The sequence below is a fragment of the Epinephelus moara genome, chromosome 4 (genome assembly GCF_006386435.1).
Source record: "Epinephelus moara isolate mb chromosome 4, YSFRI_EMoa_1.0, whole genome shotgun sequence".
Lineage (NCBI taxonomy): Eukaryota > Metazoa > Chordata > Actinopteri > Perciformes > Serranidae > Epinephelus > Epinephelus moara.
In genome coordinates, this window is record NC_065509.1 from 44,977,594 (window position 1) to 45,002,599 (window position 25,006).

Here is a 25,006-nt window from a genome sequence, read left to right on the forward strand (position 1 = left end):
CATATCAGTGAAGAGTTCAAGAGCAGCGTCAGTCTCCTGTATGGCACATATCCTATCCCAGCTCAACTCTTGTATATCTTTTACAAAAGCTACCTCATTAAAAGATTTATATATTCTCTGAAATAGAATTTTAGGTCCGGATTTTGGCACTTTAGTTTTCCTCACAGTGGCCACAATATTATGATCGCTTAGCCCTACTGGGATAGAATAGGCCTCGGAGCAGAGTTCACTGGCGTTGGTATATATATGGTCTATACATGTAGAAGATACAGTCCCTGCGATATTACAGAAAACTCTCGTCGGTAGTTTGACAATCTGAGTCAGATTACATACATTCACCATAACAAGTAGCCTATTTTTTAGAGTGCAGGCCTTAGATTGCCAATCAATATTTAGGTCACCTAGAAAATATGTCTCTTTATCTTCATCCAATACTCTTTGAAGCATGTCACAAATATTATCAACATATTGAACATTAGAACTTGGAGGCCTATAGCAACAACCGACAAGCAATGGTTTAACATTAGGTAAATGCACTTGTAGCCATATGGTTTCTAAAGATGTATATATGAGGTCATATCTTGTTTTGACAGGTATGTGATTTTGTATATAGAAGGCAACGCCACCTCCTCTGTGATCTCTATCAAGTCTGAATAAACTATAACCCGGAATATCAATCTCAGAGTTCATAACAGATGCATCTAGATGTGTTTCAGAAATTGCCATAATATGTATGTTGTTGTCCTGAAGCAATACAGAAAGATGATCAGTTTTGTTTCTAAGACTGCAAATATTCAAATGTGCAATGCGCAGCCCTTTACCCTGTAAGTTTAAAGACATAGTCAGTGTGAGGAGGATGAAAGATGCATGCATGTCATACTGACATCAATTATGACCCCGCCACTTGTCCTCCTCTTCTTGGCCTCACAATGAGGCGGTCATAGCTGATGATGGCATAGTCACCTCTTGCTCTTGCCTCCTTCATAGCAGGAAGCAGCTCGGCCCTCCTCTTCCTCACACGTTCAGAAAAGTCCTCACTGATGTAAAATTATGTGTTCTTCAGGTGGGCTGTAGCTCTGGCCAGGACAAGCTGTTTATCCTTAAAGTGCAGGAGCTTGATCACCACTGCTCTTGGTTTTTCCCTGTCGCCCCTGAACTTTCCATTTCTATGAGCTCTCTCGATTTCCACCGAGGTCTCAATCTTCAGCTTAGCAGTGAACATTGCTTGCACTTTAGCCTCAGTCTCAGCCCAGGTTTCATCCTCTTTATCAGGGCCCAGTCCATTAATCACAAGATTATTCCTCCTGCATTGGTTTTCTAGATAATCCATCTGCTCATAGTCATTCTTTGCAGCTTGTTCTGATTTCAGTTCATTCACTTGCTGGTTAATATTCCTAGTCTCAGTTTGTTGGGCTGTAAGGTGTTTCTTTAACTCATCAATTTCACTCTGAGAGTAGGTCAGGCTCACCTTAAGCTCTTGTAGCTCTCTCAGACATGAGTCCATCCTCTTATTGGTTGAGTCCATGATCATTTGGGAAAAACTGCAAAATGCAGTCTCCTGCCTCCTCAGTAGATCCTCATAGTAGTTCTTCTGTTGGTCCAATAGCTGCTTTAGAGTGTCCATTGTCACATACTCAGGATCCTCACCTGCAGTAGCTTTGTTTGAAGACGGATCATCATATGGAGGAGCTTTATCTGAGCTTCTGTTGCCGTTGCGACCACCAGCCATGATATTATTGCTCTATCCAAATTATCACTCTTTTTAGAATGAAATGCGGCAGACTTTCTTACCAAGATGTTACCCAGAGGTTTGATTGCTGCTGTTTGCAGAGCACACCCAGTTATTAACCAGTCATTATGAAGGGTTGTTATTAACCAGTCGTTATAAAGGGTTGTTATTAACCAGTCGTTATAAAGGGTTGTTATTAACCAGTCGTTATAAAGGGTTGTTTCAGATGAGGTCACAAACCAGGTGAATCCAGGTTTTCCTGTGTAACATGAGGAGTGTGTGATGTCACTGAAGGTGAATTTACTGAAAACGTGGAAACAAATACTGGATGGAAACAGATTAAACTGCACACAGCATGAGAATAATAAAGGATAAACAGCACAGTGACAGGAAGTAAACAGATAATTCAGCACAAACATCAGCTCATAGAGAAGTTGTGAGTACGAGCGCAGCTGCAGACTCACATCACCTCACACACTGTTTCTAATCAGACTCAAACTAAGTGTTTGTGCTGAACTCTCAGTGTCAGACGGTTCAGCTTTAGAGGCTTTATTAGATAATAATCTTTCCAAGGTCCTGCTGGGATCCAACACATGTCTCAGTAATATTGTGTGTTGATATGGTAACAGTCAGCGTTCGATGACATCACTGCATCTCGTCTTCACCGTGGAAAACAAGGTTGTTGACAAACATATTTAGTAGAGGCGTGCCATATCACCTCGTTCACGATGATACAGTATAGTTTTTAATACATATCGTGAATCGTGCAATATTTCAACTTGTTGGCATATTGACGTCCTACTGCTTGAAATTAATAATGAAATGTTTTTTTACTCATTTGTCAAATCGTCAAAAATACCCTGAAATATCCTGATATTATATTTATCACCTAATACTGAGTCAAAGTTTCCATAAACAAAATGGAAATGGAAAAGTATTAATGAGACCCGAGGTAAAAGACTCGGGTGACTGCTGAACACACACGTGGTCAGCTGCAGAACATGAAGGAGTGTTTCTGTTTCCCACTAAAAAGACTTTTAAAAACACAGTTTGACGTTATTTGCATTTGGAACAGATTTAGCTGAGAGGGTTTCATAACTCATATTAACGTAGGAGCAGTTTTAAACTCAGCTCCTCAGGTCTTAAAAACCTCAAGAATAAAATTCATTATTAAAAGTATCAGATCATCAGCATGAATCACAGACGGTGAAACCCCACAGTGAGACAGAGACAGAGACAGAGGCGGTCCTCGGGCATCTTCATTAACCTCTCTGTCCCATCCTCCTAATGTGAGTCTAATATGATCCACAGACCTCCATTACAGCTCTGAGAGGCCGATCAGTCAGCCCTCCGCTCTCTGCACAGGAAACTGCAGCCTCTCTACGGAGGCAGCCGCCGCCGTCCACCGCACACTCACCCCTCTTTGTCCAAACACAAAGGAACAGGCTCAGAGGAGGACAGTGAACGCAGCACGACTGAGGGACACCACAGACTGTAACAGGACAGGGTTTATGTTTGAGGGTTAGAGTTACATCAGAAACCTGCAACAGATCTGTGTTTCTTTTCTATACATGACCAAAACCATAATCTAAACCTGAACCTGAACCTGAATCTGAACCTTAACCTTAACCTTAACCTTAACTTTAACCTTAATCTTAATCTTAATCTTAATCTTACCCAGGTGTTTATCTGACAAACACACAGACGAGACAGAAGAGTCTTTACCATATTTTATTTGCGATATCCTCCATCTTATAATATTCATTAAGACTCCAGATAACGCTGAGGAACTGCACAAGGAGATGTTGACCCGACACACCTCTCAATCAGCAACAACACTGTGGTAACTTTACCTAAATTAAATAATTACCAAAGGGGGTCATTAATCAGTCACATGACTCTCTGGTGGCCATGTTGAATCCTTCCTCCCATGATTCAGCTCAGACGTCTCTCTCTCCACAAAAAACATCTAAATTTTACTGTTGTTTTACGATCTGGGAAAAAATCAGATTCACAAAACTATTACTGTTATCGTCCAGTGTTGTTTTAAGGTCCTCAATGTTTACCCCATCAAAACAATATTTAAAATGTCCTTAGATTATGTTTACCCTAACCCTATTTTACTATTATAATTATTGTTATTTACCAACTGGCATGACGATGCAAACCACAGAGGACTGAATGTAATCCAGGGTTTTGCAGAACTGACAGATTTATCTATCGATCAACATTCAAGGGTTAATAAAAGAGATTTTTGTTTCACAAGGTTCAGAACAACAGCAGCAAAATGCACCAACATCAGTAATATAGTAGAAGAAAACCTTCAACAGCACACCGTAAAACTTTATTTTACACACGTTGAACAGGAAACGACTGACAGACGGAGGGACGCAGGTCTCCAGGTGTTCAGTGGTCTGTCAGCTGCAGGATGATGATGATGACGACGGGCTCAGTGCTGCACTGCAGGAGTTCAGTCAATGCTCACTGCAGAAAACATTGATCGCACAGGTAGATGGTCGCCTGCTACGGCATTACCGCCTGATGCACCTCCTCCAGTTCCTGTGGGTCCGCTGCAGCGTCCTCAGCCTGGAACCAACGAGCTTTGACGTTTGGCTGCTTTAAACCAGGAACGTCTCCTGGTGGCGGAGCGGCAGCCGGGACGTCTGCCTGCAGCCTGCCCATGAGCAAGGTGTTACCCCAGCACTTGGCTTTCCTCTGCTTCGTCAAGTCAGTCAGGACACGTTGTCTGGTCCAGATTCATCTGCAGAACTTTATGTTGAACATATAACAAGTGCAGCAGAGACGTATTTTATTACAGCAGTAACACCCTGAAGCTGCACTCAGTCATTACTAATGAAACAAAGACAGGTCTTCTCCAGGGAGTTGGTGTTATTGAGAAACAATTATTGATCCATGTGTGAACGGTTCAAACAACAGAAAGTGAAGGATGTGTGTTGGCGTTAGCAGAGACTCACTGTTCAGTCTGTCTGATGGGAATTAGCAGCACACATCTTCAGTCCCGTTCACTAATTGTGTTAGGACGGCAGGATGTGTTGGATCAGAGCAATATCTCCCCTCAGGGATTAGTTTCCTGTGATTGTGGAGCAGCAGTGATGAAGAGGTGCAGCTGAGTGCAGTTGGAAGTCTCTAGACTCTGAGAGAAGAATGTCCTCCAGGGTTTTCATGGCTTTTATGCAACTGTTGGGTTCATGTGTGCTTTTAAAGTGCTCTGTGAAGCAGAGAGAGCTCGTATACACGACTGGCCCACTGTGATTTATGGAAGTGATAGTGGAGCTTTTCAGGGACTCATCAGAACTGTAGCAGAGCGTCTGGTCGATCCGATGGCTCGGCTGAAATCTGCAGATATGTAACTGAGGACTGAGGCTGCACTACAGTCCCTCCGTCCCTGCTGTGACACGAACACAGTGCTGCACCTCAGCTCGTCTCTCAGAGCTGGAGTCGGAGCTGTCGGTGCAGTGCAGGTAGCTGCAGCAGCAGCAGCAGTTGGGGTAGTCCCAGTTGTGCTGATTCCTGTGCTTTCTGCTCTGATGCTTTATTGATTCGTTAGTGACACTGATAGTCCGGAGAGAAGCAGGCAGAGAGAGAAAGAGCGGGAGCAATCGGACTGAGGCTACCTGCTCCACACGGCTGTCTAATTAGAAAGACCGAGCGAGAGGGCATCAAATAGACGGATACCGCAGCGCTGTGAGAGGGAGGGAGGGAGGGAGGGAGGGGGAGCAGGCACCTCCGAGCAGCCAGACGGAGTGACATCCCCCCCTGCTGGGGAGCAGAAACAACTGCAGAGGGATCAGATCAATAGCGCCACTCATCCTTGAAGGATAGGCCCGCCTGGCAGCAGCTCGCTTGTTTAACACAGACAGGCTCTCCAGACTGAAAAAGAGAGCCCCTTTAGAAATCAAAGGGAAGTCGAACATGACTGCCTCTCGCCTCCGTTTCAATCAGGCCTGTCTCCAGCGCGTCCTCCTCAGGGCGCAGAATGCAAATGAGTATTTTTAGATGAAGAAAGGCTTTCATTAAAAATAAGATCTATTAGTGAGGAATGATGTGTTCTGAGGTGCTCCTGTCAGACGCATCAGCAATCAGTGGCCTACATGAGAAATCCCGTCCTGCATCTCGTTTAGCCCGCAGCCAGAGAGCTGCTGAGGCCTGACGACCGTCCTCGTCCGCTCCTCCTTCACCTCAGCAACACGAGGGAGGAAATAAGAGCGACCGTGGAGCCTGGAGATGATTCCTCCCCTGCAGCCAGCTCTGTTTTTGGCACGCTTGGCCTTCTGGGAAAAGAGATGTACATTTGAGAAGTGGCCTGAGGGATGTGACCCCCCCCTCCTACTGCGACTGCACACGCCATCCCGCTGTTTAAGAATGACAGCGCCTTATTAGGCAGACGCAGCTCCTGATTGATTGGCTATAATCAGCTCATTAGCTGTGATTAGGCGTTTTGTGTGTGTGTGTGGGGGGGGGGGGGGGGTACATGCTGGTTCGCTCTAAACGCCTTGATCTCACAGGCTGTTCGGCAGCTTTGAGAACAAAGGCAGATAAGAGAGCGCAGGGATTAAGGAGCGATCAGTGATCTCCGCGGGCTGAACTCCACCTCCTGATTGATGGGTCGGCAGCGAAGTGACGTGCAGCACGCTCGCTGTCTCCTGATTAGACGGAGAGGAAGCTCCTGGTTGACAGAGTGAAGCGGCGGTTGTTTTTATCCAGCATGTATTCTGCATGATGATCCTGGCTGCAGCACATTAGCATATTACCTCCCAGATCCGTATGTTCATATCCATATTTATGTGGTTGCCTGTCGGCGGAGGAGACGCTCCGACCTCTTGCCCTTATTATGATCTTAAAAGCTGCTGGATTAGTTAAAACATGAATTCTCATCAGGCTCTCCGTGTTCTTACAAGACTCTGAAGACTCAACCTTTTGGACTCACCGATACTGTAACGTCTCTTACACTGCATGGTGGAGGTGGAGCGTCATCGTATGAACAAACACTACAGATACAGATGGTGTCTCGTCATGGTCAGGGGGCGGAGCCTTTATTTATTTAATCATTATTTAATCAGATGTCTCTTTGAGATCAAGATCTCATGTGCAGGAGAGACCTGAGTACAACATGTAACTACACACACACACACACACACACACACACACACACACACACACACAAACAGCATCACTAGTTAAGAGTTCTGTTACTGAAAGTTGAAACTAATAATACTTTGAGGTCACTCGGTCAAACAAGTGTTTCCAAGTTCAAACTGTGTTCTGGTTGGTTCCAGTAATGAGGTTTACAGTACTGGAAACCAGTCTTCCCCAGCTCTTCCACCAGTCTCTCCTGTGATCTGGTTCCATGTTGATGATTTTGGTACACGACTGAGGATGTCAGGTGCCCTGGTCGTCTGCATAGCGAGGCCTTATAGATGAAGATGCAGGTGTTTGCAGGGCGATACGATAGACAGCATCGGGGGGGTTGAGGGTTGTGACAGCAGCATGAGAGAGCAGGACTCCCCGTGGACGGTTTGGTGGATTGTTTAATAGTTTTTCAGCAGGCTCTGCTGCGGTAGAAGAATCCAGTTTTTATTTTGTGAGTATGATGCAAGATTCAGAGATATTTATAGTGTTGGACTGTTTCAGTTTTGTCACCATTGAAGGTGCAGGCGGCCGTGGGGGAGTCTGTGGAGTGTGCCTCTGTGAGATGAACACATTTGGTCTTTCTGGAGTTTAGGACCAGTTTTAATTTTGACAGAGACGTGTGCAGGTCCTTAGAATCAGTCTGTAGGCAGAAGAATGACTGGTTTGTGATGGAGCCGATAACATACAGGTTGATATCATCAACATAGAGGTGAGCAGCACAGTGTGAGGTGGAGAACAGATGTAGTTTATAAACAGAATTAGAGGAGGGTGAAAACAGTCTTTTCTCCACCCTGTAAATACTGAGATCAACTCACAGGAGAGACATTTACTATAAACTCACCATGACATCAGACGCCCACAGCCACTAACACTACGACATCATAGACTAGCATGTTTCAGACAGTCCACACGTGTTTTAGACCGTGTAAGGCGCCATTCTCACTCTAATGTTATCATGCAGAGGTTTGCAACCTCAACAACTACAGGTCCTTTAATGCTCACAACTTTTTTTACCAGCAGCTAAACAGTCTAACACTGTTTGGATAAAGATAATTTTTTTAAAACCAGAAACAGTCCTGAAATCACCGTCACCAAACCCACCTGACTGCATTTAAATACACAGTCATGTTAGTGTGTATAGAGGCAGCATGCTCTCACATCTAACTGGTGAATTAAAGGTTAATTTAAACCAAACCAGAGCTGGTGATTGTTGGAACAGTGTCTTTATGTGAGTTTATCTCAGTATCTACGAACCAAGACTGGTTTGGTGAGTTTTATTTTGTTTCTGTTGACTTTGAATGAAGTGTGTTTAACGACAGTGAAATGAGTGTTTATTTAAATGTAGTCTGGTGTGTTTGGTGACGGTGATTTCCAACCTGTGCTCATTCTGAAGTCATTAAATACAGACGAAAAACAACCTTTCACAGAGGTATGATACACCATCTAATAACGCCGCCGGACAACAACGTATTTTAAGGACCAGGAAAGTCCGACAACACCACACTTTGACCCAGGAGCCCAGTGTTCACTTCCTGTTTCAGTGCAGAGCCACACTATGATGGGGTTTTTTTTTTTTTTCAAAACCTGACCACGTGCTTTTGGTGCACAAAGAAATAACCCTAAAAACGATCCAGCTAACGAGCAGAAACTGTATATGTCCTGTGAAAACAGAAGTTTATTTTGAAAAGACACGATTCATGTTGGCAAAAATTATCACTAAAATTTGGGAAATCACCAAAATTTGGAAGCATGTTTGTGCCCAGTAAGAGAAATACAAAATAAAAGCATTTAAATGTGTTTGCACCTCCCCTAAACCAAAATATATAAAAACACATGTGCCTCTCCAGCGCTTAGACAACTGATAAATAACAAACGGTCCTTTATTAAATATCAATTATATATTTGTGACCTGTGTTAAAAGATTTATGTCCATGAGAAGAGCTTTGTGTTTTTTGCAATAACATAAAATATATAATGTCCCCAGGTTTATCCTTTAAATTGAATTCATGATTTCATAATGAAGCTGACATTATAAACTGTTAAAGCTGTGGTTGTGTCACAGTTTGGTTTCTGTGGAGGGTGAAACCTGTTTTCATTTGGCTGCTCTGACATCAGAGGTTAAATGTTCCCCACATTAACATGACGTGATCCCTGCTCAGCGTTTAAACCTCAGATTTAATACATGAAGCCAAAGGTGTCATGACCTCTGTGAAATGTTATTCAGCTCAAACGCTGGTTGAGGAAGAGGAGGCAGAGGAAGGAAGCGGTGCAGCAGATCATGTGGATAATCATTCCAGGTCAGCGGCTTGATGAGAGAGACACATTAACACACCATGCTTTAATGCAAGCAGGGACTCAGACAGGGAGACGAACGGAGAGAAAAGCAGGGATGGATGAGTGGATCTCAAAGACTGCATCATATTCAGATGCAACAAAAATCAGACTCTGGTCTCCTCGACCTCGACAGTACACACACATCAAATGTAGGTGAGCATGTAAAATCCAATCACAGATCTCACGAATTAAAAGAAAATCCAGCAAATAACACCATAAGCAGCTCCAGCCAAAATATCACTATCTGTTTTTAAATGTCGTCGTATGTAGAAGCAAAGAAAGCAGATTTTCTGAACACGTATCTGCTCAGACATTCCTCTCAGCTCCACAGAATCCACTCACCGCCGACATATTGATACTGAAACATCCTAAAGAGCCTCAAATGGCCTTAATCGAGGAGCGAAGCGGAGGGGAGAATGGGGGGGAACAGGTTTGAAATGAATCCACCAGAAAATGGATCAGCAAAGGCAAATTTATAATATATTTCCTCCCCGCCGCTCGGCTGGAATTGCTTCTGGGGGGAAATCATAAAGCGGAACGCAAGCCAAGGAATTCCTCCTGTGGCCTCGTTCAGGAGAGACGGATGCCGGCGTTAGTTGGGGCTGACACCTCTCTGAATCGTGTTTTATGTAAATGCAGGTCTCTAAAACAAGTATCCAGGGGTAATATTTGCAGAGGAGATGGCGAAGGATAGCAGGGCGGACGCCGTTTGCTTTCTGCTTCCTGCTAATCTGCTCGATTAATCACATCAGCAGAGGCTCGGATAGAAACGCTTCAATCGGGAGAGGAAAGGATGATGGATGGGAGAGCTAAGAGGTCCTCCTGCTCTCTGTTTCCTCCTTTTTCTCCTCCATCTATCCTCCTCCCTCCATCACTCAATTCTTCTACACACTTTTAAAGTCTCTTTCTTCTCTTCCTGTTTCCACGTGTTGCTTTTGACTCTTTTCTTTGTCTTTGCTTCTCCTCTTCCTGTCTGAAGGTCCAGCTCAGTCTCTTCTTATTATTTCTCTACGTCACTTCCTGTCTCTGTCTCTCACCTCTTTTTCAACCTTTTATCTCCTCCTCCTCCTCCTCCTCCTCCTCCTCCTTTCTTCTTATTGTCTTTCCATCACGTCCTCACTGTGACCTCGTAACATGTCCACGTTTGGTCATGGACTTTCCACGTCCACATATGACGTCCAAGGTACCCTGGGTGTGTTGTTTGTTGACGTTCTGGGACGCCGTGTCAACTTCAGCCTGTTACATGCATTGTCTGTTTTCAAAATAGACTTCCCCAACATGTTTGCTGCTGCAGTTGTGTCAGTGTTTGTCCTCCATCAGACAGAGCGCTGTCATGGGTCGGCTTGTCTTTTAGTGACAGTGAAGAGTTTTGCTGCGTTTGTGTTGCTGAGCGTCTCGCACGTCTCCACTCTATACAGAGGGCTCCTCAGAATGGCGTGGCGAGGTGAAAATATCCAGCTCAGTGCAGGAATGTTCCCGACGTCATTGATATTTTTCCTAATAATTTCGAGGTGAGCCCTCTGCAGCGGTGATGACACCACGTGGTACCGTACATGGTTTGTGTTAAGCCAACATTAGCTCACTGTCATGGTGGCCCGAGGCAAACTGCAGAACGTATCTCAACAAATAGTAGCCTCAATGACTTTCTGACATTTTACCAAACATAATCAGCTCTACAGCCGACTGTCCGACTGTCCGACTGTCCCTGACTCGTCCTGAAATAATCCTTGATGTGACGAAGCTCTCGGACCAGCTGGTGGTCCCACGCACATCTCTGTTCCTCTGTGTTTCGCTGCAGTGTCTCCACCTGTCCATTTCTAATGCAGATTTGAAGCTTCTGATCTGAGTTTCCTCACAGCGAAACTGCGGTTAAGCTCAGGACAGGTGATTTGGTGGTTACCTAGCAACAGTTTTTAAAAAAGACACAGCACCCTGCGACTGTAAAGAGCACTGTGATAATTTAAGCATTGTGTAAGAAAGTTCCTTCAGGTATTTTTTAACAGAAGTAAAAGAGAAGATGATGGTAAGCTGGTCTGAACCCTGCTGTTGATCTCAGCTGTGCTCATTATGGCACAGAAGATGAATGATGTGTCAGTGATGGGGCAGAGACCGCCCGCCGCCGAGCCGTGGCCAAGGCCGCAGACAGGAAGTCAGAAATAGTGAGGTCATGAGCAGCTCCACCAGCCTCAGGTCATGGTAAAGACTCTACCGTGTAACGTGTGTGCTCTGTGTTGTGACTGTGTTCAGTCGTGATGGGAACATTTTTATTTATTTATAATTACCTCCCCCAAGGAGGTTATGTTTTCATTGGTTTGTTTGTTTGTTTGTTTGTTTGTTTGTCTGCAAAATAACTCAAAAAGTTATGAACGGATTTTGTCAAAAAGTTATGAACGGATTTTGATGACATTTTCAGGAAAGGTGGATAATGGGACAAGGAACAGAGATAACTGTGTAACTGTGCACTGTGTATTCACCGAGTTTTAGAATAGACTCATTCCATGACCAGACGTGCGCCACCAGGTGGCAGTGGCGAGTAGGCCTACTCGGGCTCGTTGCTAAATATTGTTGTAATTCTAAAGTTGAAATTAATGTTCTGTGTTGGGGAAAAAAAAGAAAGTGAAAAATACAAAAACACATATATTCTGTGTTGGTACAAAATAAAAACAAAGTAAATACACCACAGTGTCTCCATGGTGAAGGCATATATAACCTCATAATGATAGTGATGCAAATAACCTAATTGTGATGCAGGCTGCAAAATCTGATGCAGAGGGGGAGGGAATATCACCTACTTTGCGGAGGTCTGCACTCTCTGAGTGCTTTTCTAGTTTATTCATATAAATCCTCTGCTTAAATGACACAGAGTCAAAATAAAAATCTGCTTTCAATCAGTTTGATTATTAGTATTATTATTAGCAGCAGTGTTGCACGCCATCACAGGTCGCAGACTGTTAGATCACCTGTGCATCTTCATGGACTTGTAAATGATAAATAAAAATGACAACGTTACTCTCCACACTCAACAATAAGTCTAAGAAATGAAATATAGCTCAAACAGGCTGGTGACAGAGTGCACGAGATAGAAGATGCCAAAATATTCACGATGGCTGCCCACATCTGTTGGCCGACTCACTGTGATGTCATCATGCTAACAATAGCCGTCACTTCCAGGCAGACAGCTGACGATGGAGTGGATACGTGAAACCTGTTTATTTCTGTTGTCATTTAAAGAAAATTAAACTAAACTTAGTGACCTTCACTAAACCTTCCACAGCGTCTTGGTGACAGGGAGCTGCCACGCTCCGACATTTTCTTACTTTGCTGCTCGTCGTTTGAACACAGCGTAAAATATTTAACCACAGACAGTGATTATAAAATCACAGCATCTGTTTCAGAGGTGGAAACACAGCGAGGACAGCAGTGTGTTGGTCAGTGGTGGTCTGCAGCTCAGCAGGTGTCTTGTTTACGAGTTTATTGTCTCCATGGTGCTGAAACAAACGACAGCCTGTCAGCAGGTATCTGAGACGTGTCCAGTAGATTCATCTGAGTTTTATGGTGGTGTCTCTGTAACATTAGTAAAAAGAAACATGAATCAGTTTCTCTCCGTCCTGCTGAGTGTATGTGCCCCATGGCAACCTGGAGGTTGTGTGTGGGGGGGGCAGTTATTAAACAGAATCCTGCACAGTTTGATGTCTAACAGGACATTTGTCGTTCGTTAACTGAGGAGGTAAAAACTTTTCTTCATGCTGCATTAGTCTGAACTTTGAGGGCCGTTTGTATCGTGCACTTTGTTCTGTGCCACATTCTCAAAACAGTTTAATGAAACCTTAAAGTTTCTCTGGTATGAAGTAGAAATGACCTTCGTAGGACATGACGTCACATATGAAGGAGGTAATATCTCGTATGTAGGACATGACATCACATCAATCAATCAATCAATCAATTTTATTTATAAAGCCCAATATCACAAATCACAATTTGCCTCACAGGGCTTTACAGCATACGACATCCCTCTGTCCTTATGACCCTCACAGCTGATCAGGAAAAACTCCCCAAAAAAACATATGAAGGAGATAATATCTCGTATGTAGGACATGACGTCACATGAAGGAGATAATATCTCGTAATGAAGGAGATAATATCTCGTATGTAGGACATGACGTCACATGAAGGAGATAATATCTCGTATGTAGGACATGACGTCACATATGAAGGAGATAATATCTCGTATGTAGGACATGACATCATGGATGTAGGAGATAATGTCTTGTATGTAGGACATGACGTCACATATAAAGGAGATAATATCTTGTATGTAGGACATGACGTCACATATGAAGGAGATGATATCTCGTATGTAGGACATGACATCATGGATGTAGGAGATAATGTCTTATATGTAGGACATGACATCACATATAAAGGCATGTCGTTAATCACGGCGGTCCGACCTGTCTGATGTTTCTGCTGAGATTATTTTATGCACTTTGCTGTTCTGCTGTCGTCTCTGATAAACCAACTCCACCAACACTGAAGTGTAGTGACTGCTTTTACCCACCTCAACATATCAGTGTCAGTGTGTATCGGAGGTTTTGGTATAACGGCGTCAGGTCACCGTCACATAAGGCGGTCGGACGGCGAGGTGAAGCTGTGAAAATATTCTAAACACAGCGAACACTTTTTTCAGGAGGCTAAAAACTAAGTTTTCTCGGCGCCATTTTGTTTTGTGTACGTGAAGCGAGGATTTATTTTCTACCTGAACTTTATTGTAATTAAACACTGTAATCGGACTGTAGTGATTCAGTGGGTTTGTTTCACGTTGCCATGGAGCTGTTGTCATGTGTTACATCACATGTTGTGATTGGCTGAAGGTGAAAAGTGAATGAATGAATGAGTGTGTGTTTCTGTTTGGAGGAAGAACTGTAAGGTTTGTAGAAGGAGGGCAGGAGGAGCATAGAGAGCGGAGGGAGAGAAGAAGAATGACAGGAGTGAAAGAAAAGAGGAAGAGGAGTGAACTGCCTCCTGAAGTGACGCCATACAGTGACTCTCCTGTCCAACACAAAGGACAGAGCTTCATTCCTCCAACTGTTTATCTCCTCTGTCCTTCCATCCATCCATCCATCCATCCATCCATCCATCCATCCACCTGTACCAGTCCTTGCTGGGTTAATTAAGAGTTTCTAAATCAGTCTGACCATCATGAATCATCGAGGACGCAGTTTCAGTCTCAGTCAGAGGTCTTCTGATTTTTAACCGTGCTGCAGGGCTTCCTCCTCCTCCCTCATTGTTCTCCTCCTCCTCCTCTCTTTCTTTTCCTAGTCACGTCTTCTCCCTCCCTCCGTCGCCCTCCTCATTGCGCCTCCTCCTCACGTCCCTCCGCCCTCCACATTAATCACATGGCAGGGAGAATAAAGCAGAGCATCTGTAATAGTTTAGCAGCGTCACTGAAGGACGGGCAGAGGTCGGCTAGCATCGCGGCTAATGTGTGAGACACCCGGCGCGCGTGTGTGTGTGTGTGTGTGTGTGTGTGTGTGCGTGCGTGCGTGCGTGCATGTGTGTGTGTGTGTACATGTATTAACGGTAATAGATGGCTTGGTGTGGATGCAAGGACAGAACGGGGACACGGGGCGCTAAAAATGGATCGCTACCTGGTGGTCTAACACACACACACACACACACACACACACACACACACACACACCTATGAAAGCTATACATACCAGCACACACACACACACACACACACACAGAGGTGAGACATTTGCCTCCTGCGCTCGAACACCTCCTCTGATTTGGGACATATTCAGCCTGTGTCCTGTCGTGTTATTGACGGTTATCGGACATTATTGGTTTATCGATCGCTGATTTTTCCTCGTCTCTGGCGCTGGGGACTCGGCACTGGGGACTCGGCGCTGGTGCACCAGAGGAGACTGAAGCCGCCTTCTTTTTTCCTGGCTGGTTGATTTGTTGTTGCTGCAGAGGTTTTGCGTCAGTCGTTAAGTTCTCCTGCTGCCAGCACTTCCTCTTCCTGCTCAAGGCGGCGGCCCCATTCCACTCCTGATCACAAAATGCTCCTTTTCTTCTTACACACAATGCACTGGGAAGATTCCCTGCTGATAGGCTGTCCCAAGCGCCCCAGAGGGAAGGGACACATTCATGCATGAATTTTCTGACCTGGTCTTTTGTTAAAAACCTGTGAATCCAAACAAAGAGGAGTCCTGATCAGCGGAGGCTAATGCTTTCATTTCATGGTTCCTGTTGTTGAGACTTTGAAGGGCACTTTGCAGCGAGCGCACGCCACTCTCCTCGTTTACTTTCCACACACACACCTTCAGTGTCTCTCAGCACATGGCAGTGTTTGTGTTGGAGTCTCTGAAGCAGATAAGGAAGTCATTGTGTCTCCTGTAATGAAAAGGAAGGGTGACGGTGCTGATAGGATTTTCAATATCTCAGCGTGCTCGGGTGAAAACGCCATGCACACGCACCATAACCTTGAGTACAGCGCGTGTCAATCAATCCAATCCATCCCAGCTCCCCGACTCACCCCTTCAATCTCCATGACGGCTCAGACAAACACGCTCGCTGTTCAGCTTCATCTCCTATTGATGACTTTTACACAGGCGAGATACGAGCCGTGTGATCGATGTTCAGATTTGATTTATGAATCCAACGTTTGGGAGGTTAAAGTGTGGAGCTCACAAGTTTCTGCTCACGTCTGTGTGACATGGCTTCACTCTGCAGATACATGCACGTCAGGTTAGTTAGTGACTCGACAGCAGGTTGATGGTCAGTCAAACATTTATATCTTTCACACTTATCAACGTTTCCAAAGGTGCGTAGTCTCTGAGCTGACTTTGTCATCAGGAGGTGACATAGTGCCACAAAAAGCCGACGTTTCTGCTGAGACGTGGCTGCAGTGCCAGCAGGAAACTGATCTTTTATGAACCTTCTGTGCCTCAGTGTAACCACACGTTCACCACAGCGTCACTGAAATGTAAAGTTTAAATGTATCCAACTCATCCTCACTGTGACCTCGTCACATGTCCACATTTGGTCATGGACTTTCCACGTCCACATATGACGTCCAAGGTACCCTGGGTGTGTTGGTTGCTCTGGGACGCCGTGGCTTTACAGTCTGACAGGAAGTGAACACTGGTGTTGGACCCATCCATCAGACTTCTGCTGCCTTAACTTCTGTTGTTGTCCCGCAGCATTTCCCTCTGACGTCGCCAGGTGCCGTTACATAATGATGCGTAGATGTAACTAATCGTTTGCAGAACGTGCGACGCCAACATTTGTTGTGATGACTGACCGGTTGTCATGAACAGGATACAGTGGGTCCAGATAAAAGGATGAGGAGCCATGAAGCCAGTCAGCTCAATACTTTTTCATTACGTGGACAAATACACCAAATACTGATCGATCATCTGACTGTTGGAAAACTGAGCTTTCTGTTGAACATCAGAAATGTTGATGTTGATGTGACAGACGGTAAATGTCACATCATGAAGCTGAGAGGTTTTTTTGGTTCCTCTGAGACAAAGAACACAAACGTCTCAGTGGATTATTGTGATAATCATTAAATACAGACCGACCGCTGAAGTTTGTTTCTCTCCGTCTCCTCTCACATTAACATGTTAAACACATTATTGTTAACGTGTTTCAGGGCAGTGTTTCCCAACTGGTGAGTCACAGTGAATGGTTCATGGGTCTCTTCTGAAAAGCCAACGAGTGACTTGCAAATGTGTGAAGTCTGTAAAAACACACAGTGAATTTCCAGCATAGAGCTTTTATTTTGAAGTACCATTTCCTGCTGTAGAGTGAGGGACTAATGGGCAGCTACTGACAGAGACAGAGAACCAGCTTGACAGCATGGCCAAACACAAGGATGACTCTGAATATATTAACCTGTGTGGCCCTTGAACTGATGACTGTGGAAACATGTGCACTGTGCGGCTGCACCAGGTGGGAACCATCAGTGACAGAAATTATACAACGTGTAAAAATCAGAATCTGAAGACAGATGAGAGCAAAATATTCTGGTTTGAGTCGGACACAAATGTTTTTCATCTTTCATCTTCACCTCACGTCATCTGGAACATTTGGTTTCATGTTTGAATCTGTGTGAAATGAACTGACATCAAACTGACCTTTGACACACACACACACACACACACACACACACACACCTTCACACACACTCTCTCATTCACAAACACACACACCTCCAACAGTAACGTCTTTCTCTGGTTCCTAACAGCCTGAGTCTTGGCCTGTGTTGCAGGAGGATGAGACAGGCGAGGGGCGCTTCAGCTTCCCCGGCTACGGCATGGGCCCCGCCTGCCTGCAGGCCAAAGACGGCATGGCCATCAAGGGCAACAACAACAACGCCCCGACCTCGGCCGCGCCCGAGAAGAGCATCGAGGAGATGAAGAAGCTGTTCATTGGCCGGGCCAAACGCATCGACACAGTGTCCCGCGTGGCCTTCCCGCTCGTCTTCCTCATTTTTAACATTTTCTACTGGATCATTTACAAGATCATCCGCAGCGAGGACATCCACAAGCAGTAGTCGAGAGGCGGAGGAGGAGGAGGAGGAGGAGGGCGAGAACAGTGCGAAGAGGAGAGAAACAAAACACAGAAGGAAACAGAGAGAGATGACTTCAATAGCAAATGCCATTGCCCCCTTTTTTCACACCAACCACGCCTCCTTTCCTCGTCCTCTTCCTTCATCCTCTTCCTCTTTGGGTGGAGGTTAAGTTGCTTTTTGTGGCAGTCGCCCCCCTCCGCCCTCCCTGACACCTCTTTGAGATATTTATTGCTTTCTGTTCCCTTTATCCTCCTCTCCTCTCTCCTGCCCCAAATCCCAACTCATTCCGGCTTCTTCCACCTCCCGAATAACCCGGACCAGTGCAATAGCAATGCAGTAAAATGCATGATATATGAATGTGGCAATATATTAATGAAAAGATGACAAAGTAAACACAGACCTTTGCAGGCACGCCCAACAGACTGTGTGGGAGTGGACGGACTGGAAGGACAGAAGACGACAGAGTCTTGTATTTGATTTTAGGGTTTTCTTTCTTTGTGTGGAGACAGATGTTTGCTGTCGGGACGGGGTGGGGGACGTGTGAGCGGCATACGGCAGTGTAATATACTCATATATCTATCATAGAGCGAGAAAAAAGAACTTTATTTGTAGAGGAAACAGAGGCGTCTGGAAACAAGGGATTTTTCACCCCAAAATAAGGAAGGAAGGAAGGAAGGAAGGAGGGAAGGAAGGAAGGCGGATCAGTGCTTCCATTCAATACAGCAATGCAAGGATCACGCATTCTATATATCTAGATTTGCTTCAAACGTGTATTGCAGGCACTCCTCAACGCTTTTCCTCCCCGCCCCCGCCACCAACACCACGAAACCTTGAACTGCAGAGACACTCGAGGTTCGCTGCTGCCGCTGTCAATCATACGACTGGACGAAAAAATAAAAAAATAAAATACAGAAACACTGGATGAGCAGTGCTAAAGATTTTCTGAGACAAATATCTCATTTATCTGTGTCGACGTGTTCCTCTTCCTGTCCTTTGTTTGTTTCATGTTGCATCTGTTGGTTCTTGGTTTGTTTCTTCATTTCTGTGCCAAGTAAACATGTCGCTTGTGGCCGTGCAGCGCTCTGCAGCTCCCACCTTTGTGTCAAGAGGAAGGCGGACGCTCTGACGTCAGCCGTTGTGCCGACTGACTCACGGCTTCTTCGGGGTGTTTTTGATCCCTGAGATGTTGGTTTGTTTTCACCGAGCGGAGCCGGTCGATCCTGGACTGAGTCAGATCCTCGTTTGCTTTCCTCGTTGTGTTCGTGGGGACTGAACCACAGATATGTTTACATCTTATTAGTGCTTCCTTGCTTTGACCCCGCCTTAATGTGACACCCCGCCCTTCCCCAGCTGAGAGGACATATGTAGTAAACTATACAGATTATAGCACCTGTTATACCTTAATTAACTGTATCTCCATCTCATCCACCAACTGTAGCTGCAAATGCCGTCATCTGTGAGAAGCTACGTCATCGTCACCACACGGAGGACAAACGCAGGATTTATGTTGCTGTAGCCATGTTGGACGGGACTCGATCATTCTGCAGGTCATTTGTTTTTTTCACTCCACACCAGGCTTCTCTATGCAATGACCAGTATATGCAATATGATTTTAACTTCCTTTCAGCAGCTCCATCTCAAACACGTCACGTCAGTTGTTTTCTGGCTCATTCATCCCACTGCTCACTGCTAAACGCTCTCTGAAGCTTGTTGGTACACACAGAGGGAGTGCAGACCATGAAGAGTTAAATACATACATACATACATAACCTGTGTGTGCAGATCGGATCATGTTGAGACAAAGCTCTGAGCCGTCAGTGCAGAAATTTACCAGGAGAAAAGTTTTATTTCTGCACAAATGTTTAATATTGTTCCTCGTTCACGTCGTCACATCTGCATCGTTTATTCCAGAAAATCCCAAAGTGCTTTTTTATTTTACAGATTTACAGAGAGGGTTTAACGTGAACACTTGAAGGAGACTTTTTCCAGTTTTGTAGCAAAACCAACTCAAAGTGAGTTAAACATTTGTTTTACCTTCACTGCAGTTGGATTGATTTCATTTAAACAGTGTTCAGCTGCTCCTCCACACAGACGACCGTGACGTCGATCTTCTCCTCCAACTTTCTGAAAAAATGTGAATAATGATATTTTCCAAACTGTTGAACCACACAGTGTTTAAAGAGCCACATTACTGCAGCTGCAAAGAAACCACAGTCACAGAGTTTTAATAAAACCTGAAGCTAGAAATATTTCAGACTTCTGACAAACACAGACTGTCTCTGTGTGGACCTGCTGTGTTTCCTGAATGAGGACGTAAAGTGATTTAAACATATTTAACGTCACAGTAAATGTTAAGTGGAGTATGGAACACGGCATGCTGGGAAACGTGGTTCAGAACCAGGAAAATGAAAATGTCTCCTGGTCCAAATGTTTTGCTCCGACTTGGTTTTAAATCAAAACCAAAGATAAGTTTAATTTCAGTTCAAGATGTGTTGCAGAATGTGATGTCATACATGGTTTGTCTTTTATATAAACACCAGATGCAGTATTTAAAGTTTGACACATTAACTTCAGATATAAATCAGAAATTGTATCCAGTCATCCCATCGTCACAGTTTGTACTGGTTAAACATGTTTCACCAGTTAAACTGACACACTGAGACTTTTTGGATCAGATTTGTTTCAACAGCAGTGTGTCGACATGTGCGCAGACTGTAGGAGATGTTTTATTACATGATGAGTGTGTGGGACTGATGCGAAGGGCTAAGCCACGCACACACATCCTTCTGTTCACATTCCAACATGTTGTAAAGATAAAGTGGACGTGCCATAAAATTCACCACAGTAACTATGCATTTAATTCACTGATTCATTCCCAGATACAGCGACGTAATACGTTTCAAGACCGTGATCACAAAGGATGCTCTGTCTTTTTAATATTCAATTATTTCAATTCAATTCAACTTTATTTACCGCAAAGGAAATTGTGGTGCCAGAGAAAACTTACAATAAGTTAACATTAACAAACCAGTAAGAACCAGAACAACTAGTGGGTTCCTCCGGTCAGGGTCACACACTGGCCCCAGTTTTTAAAACAATACAGTATTAAATATCAGAATATTCCAAAGATATACATATAAAACTAACTAAACTTAACGTAAAGTAAATCCAGATGAGATTCTTACGCAGCTTCATGGCGTCCAAATAAAAACCAGTAAAATTACTTTGAAAGAATTTTAATGTTTTGAGAATGAGCTCATTTTCAGTTTTTGAAATAAATAAATATGTTTTAGCATCTTTTTAAAAGTTGCTAAAAGTTTCCAAATAAATTTGTTGTTTGAAAAAAAAAAAGTTGCCAGGGTCATCTGAAAAGTTGCTAAATCTAGCAACGAAATTGCTAAATTGGCATGACTGTTCATACTCAACTTCAAGACGTCAACTCTGTCATTTAGATAAGTAGAGAAAATGTAGGGAAACATCAGAGAGTCGCTAGCCAGCATGCTCTTTAGATTGCTTTATAGAAAATGTGCGACTTTAACATAGCCTTTCTTTGTTGGACCATATGATCTTTGTTTCCTGAAGCTGAAACAAAAGGTCTTTAGTTTTTCCAGAAATACTAAAATGATCTCGTTGCAACCAGTGTTCATTTTGTTGATGAAAACTATGATGACAATTGTTCGTCAGTGACCTGTTTTACAGTGACAAACACAAGACAATGCGTTCGGAATTTCTGTAGACTACAATTAGGCTAAAACTCTGAAGGATTAAAATGACTAAAATGTGACTCAAGACTTTTAATCTCAAGACTCAGACTAAATCTAAAACAGCTGTCAGAATGAACTCTGGCTGCTACGTCAACTCTCTCCCTCACGTGCTGTTTAGCTTCGTACTAATTTTAGTCTTACTTTGTCGAAGGTAATTTTATTCACTGTGTGCAGCATCACAAGACGTGTTCTGATTTCTTGGTTCACAAACCTACAGAGCCCACAGAATAACAAAAGGTGCATTAACATTAAAAAATGTTCCTTGAGAAAGCTGACTAACTGCGTAACGAGGAGTGATGTCACAGCGGATTTACTCTGGTCGTGTTTGTGAGGAAATTAAGTTGCATTTATGCGTTTCTCTTTTAAAAACACAGGATGAAAGAGGCAGAGACAGAATGAGGTCTAAACCGTACATTAAGCAGGTTTACTGACGCTAACATACTGCTTAAGTTCATTCCAAAGTGACATCACCAGATCGCGGCCATCTTAGTTTGGTGGTGCGTATTTTGAGGTCTGTTCTCAGAGCTTCAGTTTTTCATCCTTTCTGTGTGATTTCACAAACCTCAGTTCCAGTGTTAATAAAGATTGTGTTCACATTGCAACAACAAGTCAATCTAAATCTAAACAACAGGAAAGGTCATTTTCCCACGACTCCTAAATAAAGTATCTGACGAGCTCAGAGTAGCAGCGACAGGCAGACGGATTTAACATTGTGAAAGGGTCACAGTTACAAACCAAAACTATGCGGTTAGGTTCAGAGACAAGATCACAGTTTGAGTCAGAATAAGTGCGTTTGTCATGTTGAGTTTTGGTTTCACATGGGACACAAACAGCAGTCTCCTCTGTTCAAGTCCTGTGTCTGTTTGACATGTCCGTCCACCACGACCTTTTCCTTACACTGACTTTGTAGCTGTGTCACCTGACTTCCTTCCTGCCCCCGTCATTACGGCCACTAGAGGTTGTCACCTAACAGTAAACATAAAGTGCTTCCACAAACCACTCGTGGTCGTTTTTCTGGGTGGTAAGAGCGATGAATTACAGATACAAACCCGCCCATGTCGAGTCCCTTCAGGACTGCAGAGTGACGTTTGGCTCTGTGTCTGTAGCTTCCTCTGTGATCACGGCTTGAAGAACATCAGCAGGTTCAGTCTTTATTTTCCTCCCGTGCCATATAAGACACTGCATCTGGAGTACGTCCAAATCTCTTGGATCCAACAGCAGTCGTCCATGTTCATACGTACATATCTCTGCGTGCCATATGGGGGTTGAATATGCAACTGAAAAACGAGGACCTAAAGCATATCACGCATTCATTCAACGACCATTTGACATGACTGGTACCTTTCCTCAGACGTGGCTGTCGTGTGTCTCGTCGTCATTTTAAAGCTTCGTCATCGGCCTCACGTCATTGTATTAACCATTGTTCTAATGTGTGGGTCGGGGGAGGGGAGGGGGGAGGGGTTCGTAACATGAGATAGATTCTGGGTTTATATTGCATTACGATGCGATGTGATGCGTACGTACGGACTGAACTAAGACAGATGTGTTTCTAAATGAGATGGATTTTAAAGTAGCATGGTTTGATTTGTCTGATTAATGATTCTGTTGGTTTTTGGGGGGTTTGTTTGATTCTCTTGTATTTTATTGTATGTATTGTACAATCTGATGAGGGAGAGGGAAAATACAGTGACTCCTGAACTGCTGTGAACTAAAGGAAACATTATTATAATTATGATTATCCTGATTATGGTATTTATTTATTTATTTTCTTTGCACAAGTTGGAATGGCCTTAATTTTGCTTTACTTGCTTCTATTGTGTATTGGCACAAAGTGCACCCGTTTGATTTGCAGAAATTACGATGCTCATTACGATGCTTATAATCTGAGAGTGCACATCAAAGCAGGATGAAAAGAAAAAAAAAAAGAAAAAGTTCAGCAAATCCTTTTTATTTTTCATTAATCTGAGAAACAATATTTTGCATGAGTATAAATAAAATGGCAGATATTTTGGCTTGTACAAAAAAATGTGAAGCAATTTGAAGAGAAAAAAAGAATGTACCGTTTCTGCTGTATCTGTATATATCTAAATATTTATTGAAATATGTCATACTACTAATTCTATTAACGATTAAAGGTTTTCTGGACAAAAATCTCTTTACCTGTTTTTGAACATTGTCAAGGTTGTTGGAGTTGGATCTTCTGCTTTCTGTTACTCGACTCAAGGATCTGTGTAATCATTAAAGAAAAAGTATTAAAAATTGCAAATGACTCTTTGCTGCAGGGCGTCTTTATTACAGACAGACATCAGGTCTCAGCTGCTGTGCACTCTTTCACACACTCTCAGAAATAATTCAGCCTGATCTCATCACAAAGTCGTCAAACACCGAAAGTCTCTGAAAGTCCAGAAAGTCTTAAGCACATGGTGTAAAAACATGGATCACATGACTCCTGTCCTGCGTCACTCTGCTGGTCGAATGTTTGTTTTCCTTGATGTTCTTTATTTTAACCAGTGTTGAGTCTTTAAGCACAGATGGGTCCAACTGATGAACACTGAACACTGACATGTTAAAAATGTGACAGAACATACATGATAAATTTTACAGTTGTGTTCCGACAGTGTTTGGAGAGCAAACAGCTCACCACAAACTAATGTTCAACAACAATCCTTTGTGACCTAACTGTAGAGTTAACAAATATGGCGGATGACAGGCACAAAGAAAAAAGACACATGACTCAAGTCACAGAGACGTCAGAAACATGATACAGTCTGAGCTGAATAACGTCTTTTATTACTTTAAATCTATCTGTGAGACCCGGGGAGGGGGGGGGGGGCGCCTCAGGACGGGGAGCCAGGCCTAAAATCAACTGGACTCTTGTGTAATGTCTACCCAGCATTAGTTTAACATCTAGTGCCTGTTTTCCAAAAGCATTAGCATGTGTATGCAGGTTTAATAATCACAGATGAACTCATTATAAACAGCTAACAGACTGCCTCCACTCTGTCTTTACACCAGAACTGTGAAGGGCTGAAGATTCTCCAGACAACAGGTCAAGTTCATTTCAACAAGATGAAGCAGGAAATGATTAATTTGTGGCCCTGAGGTTATCAGAAGTAAGATTAAAGCAGATTAAAGCAGTGTCAGTGTCTCTTCTATGTGCTGCAGATCTAGCTCCACCTGCTCAGGCTGCAGGAGTGGATAATCACCTGATAGGAATCACCTGTGTGCAGCTCTTTAATTAAGGCCCCTGAGGCAGCTGGGCTCTGCTCACCTCAACACAGCTCCATCCTGCTCACAGCTCCATCCTGCACACAGCTCCATCCTGCACACAGCTCCATCCTGCTCACAGCTCCATCCTGCACACAGCTCCATCCTGCTCACAGCTCCATCCTGCACACAGCTCCATCCTGCACACAGCTCCATCCTGCTCACAGCTCCATC

General features: G+C 43.8%; 1 protein-coding gene across 3 annotated transcripts in view; it reads left to right on the plus strand.

Annotated features, from left to right (window-relative positions):
• The window catches only part of glra1 (glycine receptor, alpha 1), a 129,361-nt gene extending 105,084 nt beyond the window's left edge, over window positions 1-24,277 (plus strand). Inside the window, exon 8 of one of the 3 annotated variants that reach the window (XM_050042548.1) lies at window positions 17,475-24,277. In XM_050042548.1, coding sequence (XP_049898505.1) covers window positions 17,475-17,783 — 309 coding nt within the window. In that variant the 3' untranslated portion in view covers window positions 17,784-24,277. The remainder of the gene's footprint in view (window positions 1-17,474) is intronic. The other 2 variants (XM_050042549.1, XM_050042546.1) reach the window with 2 other exon arrangements.
• Window positions 24,278-25,006: the final 729 nt, after the last annotated feature.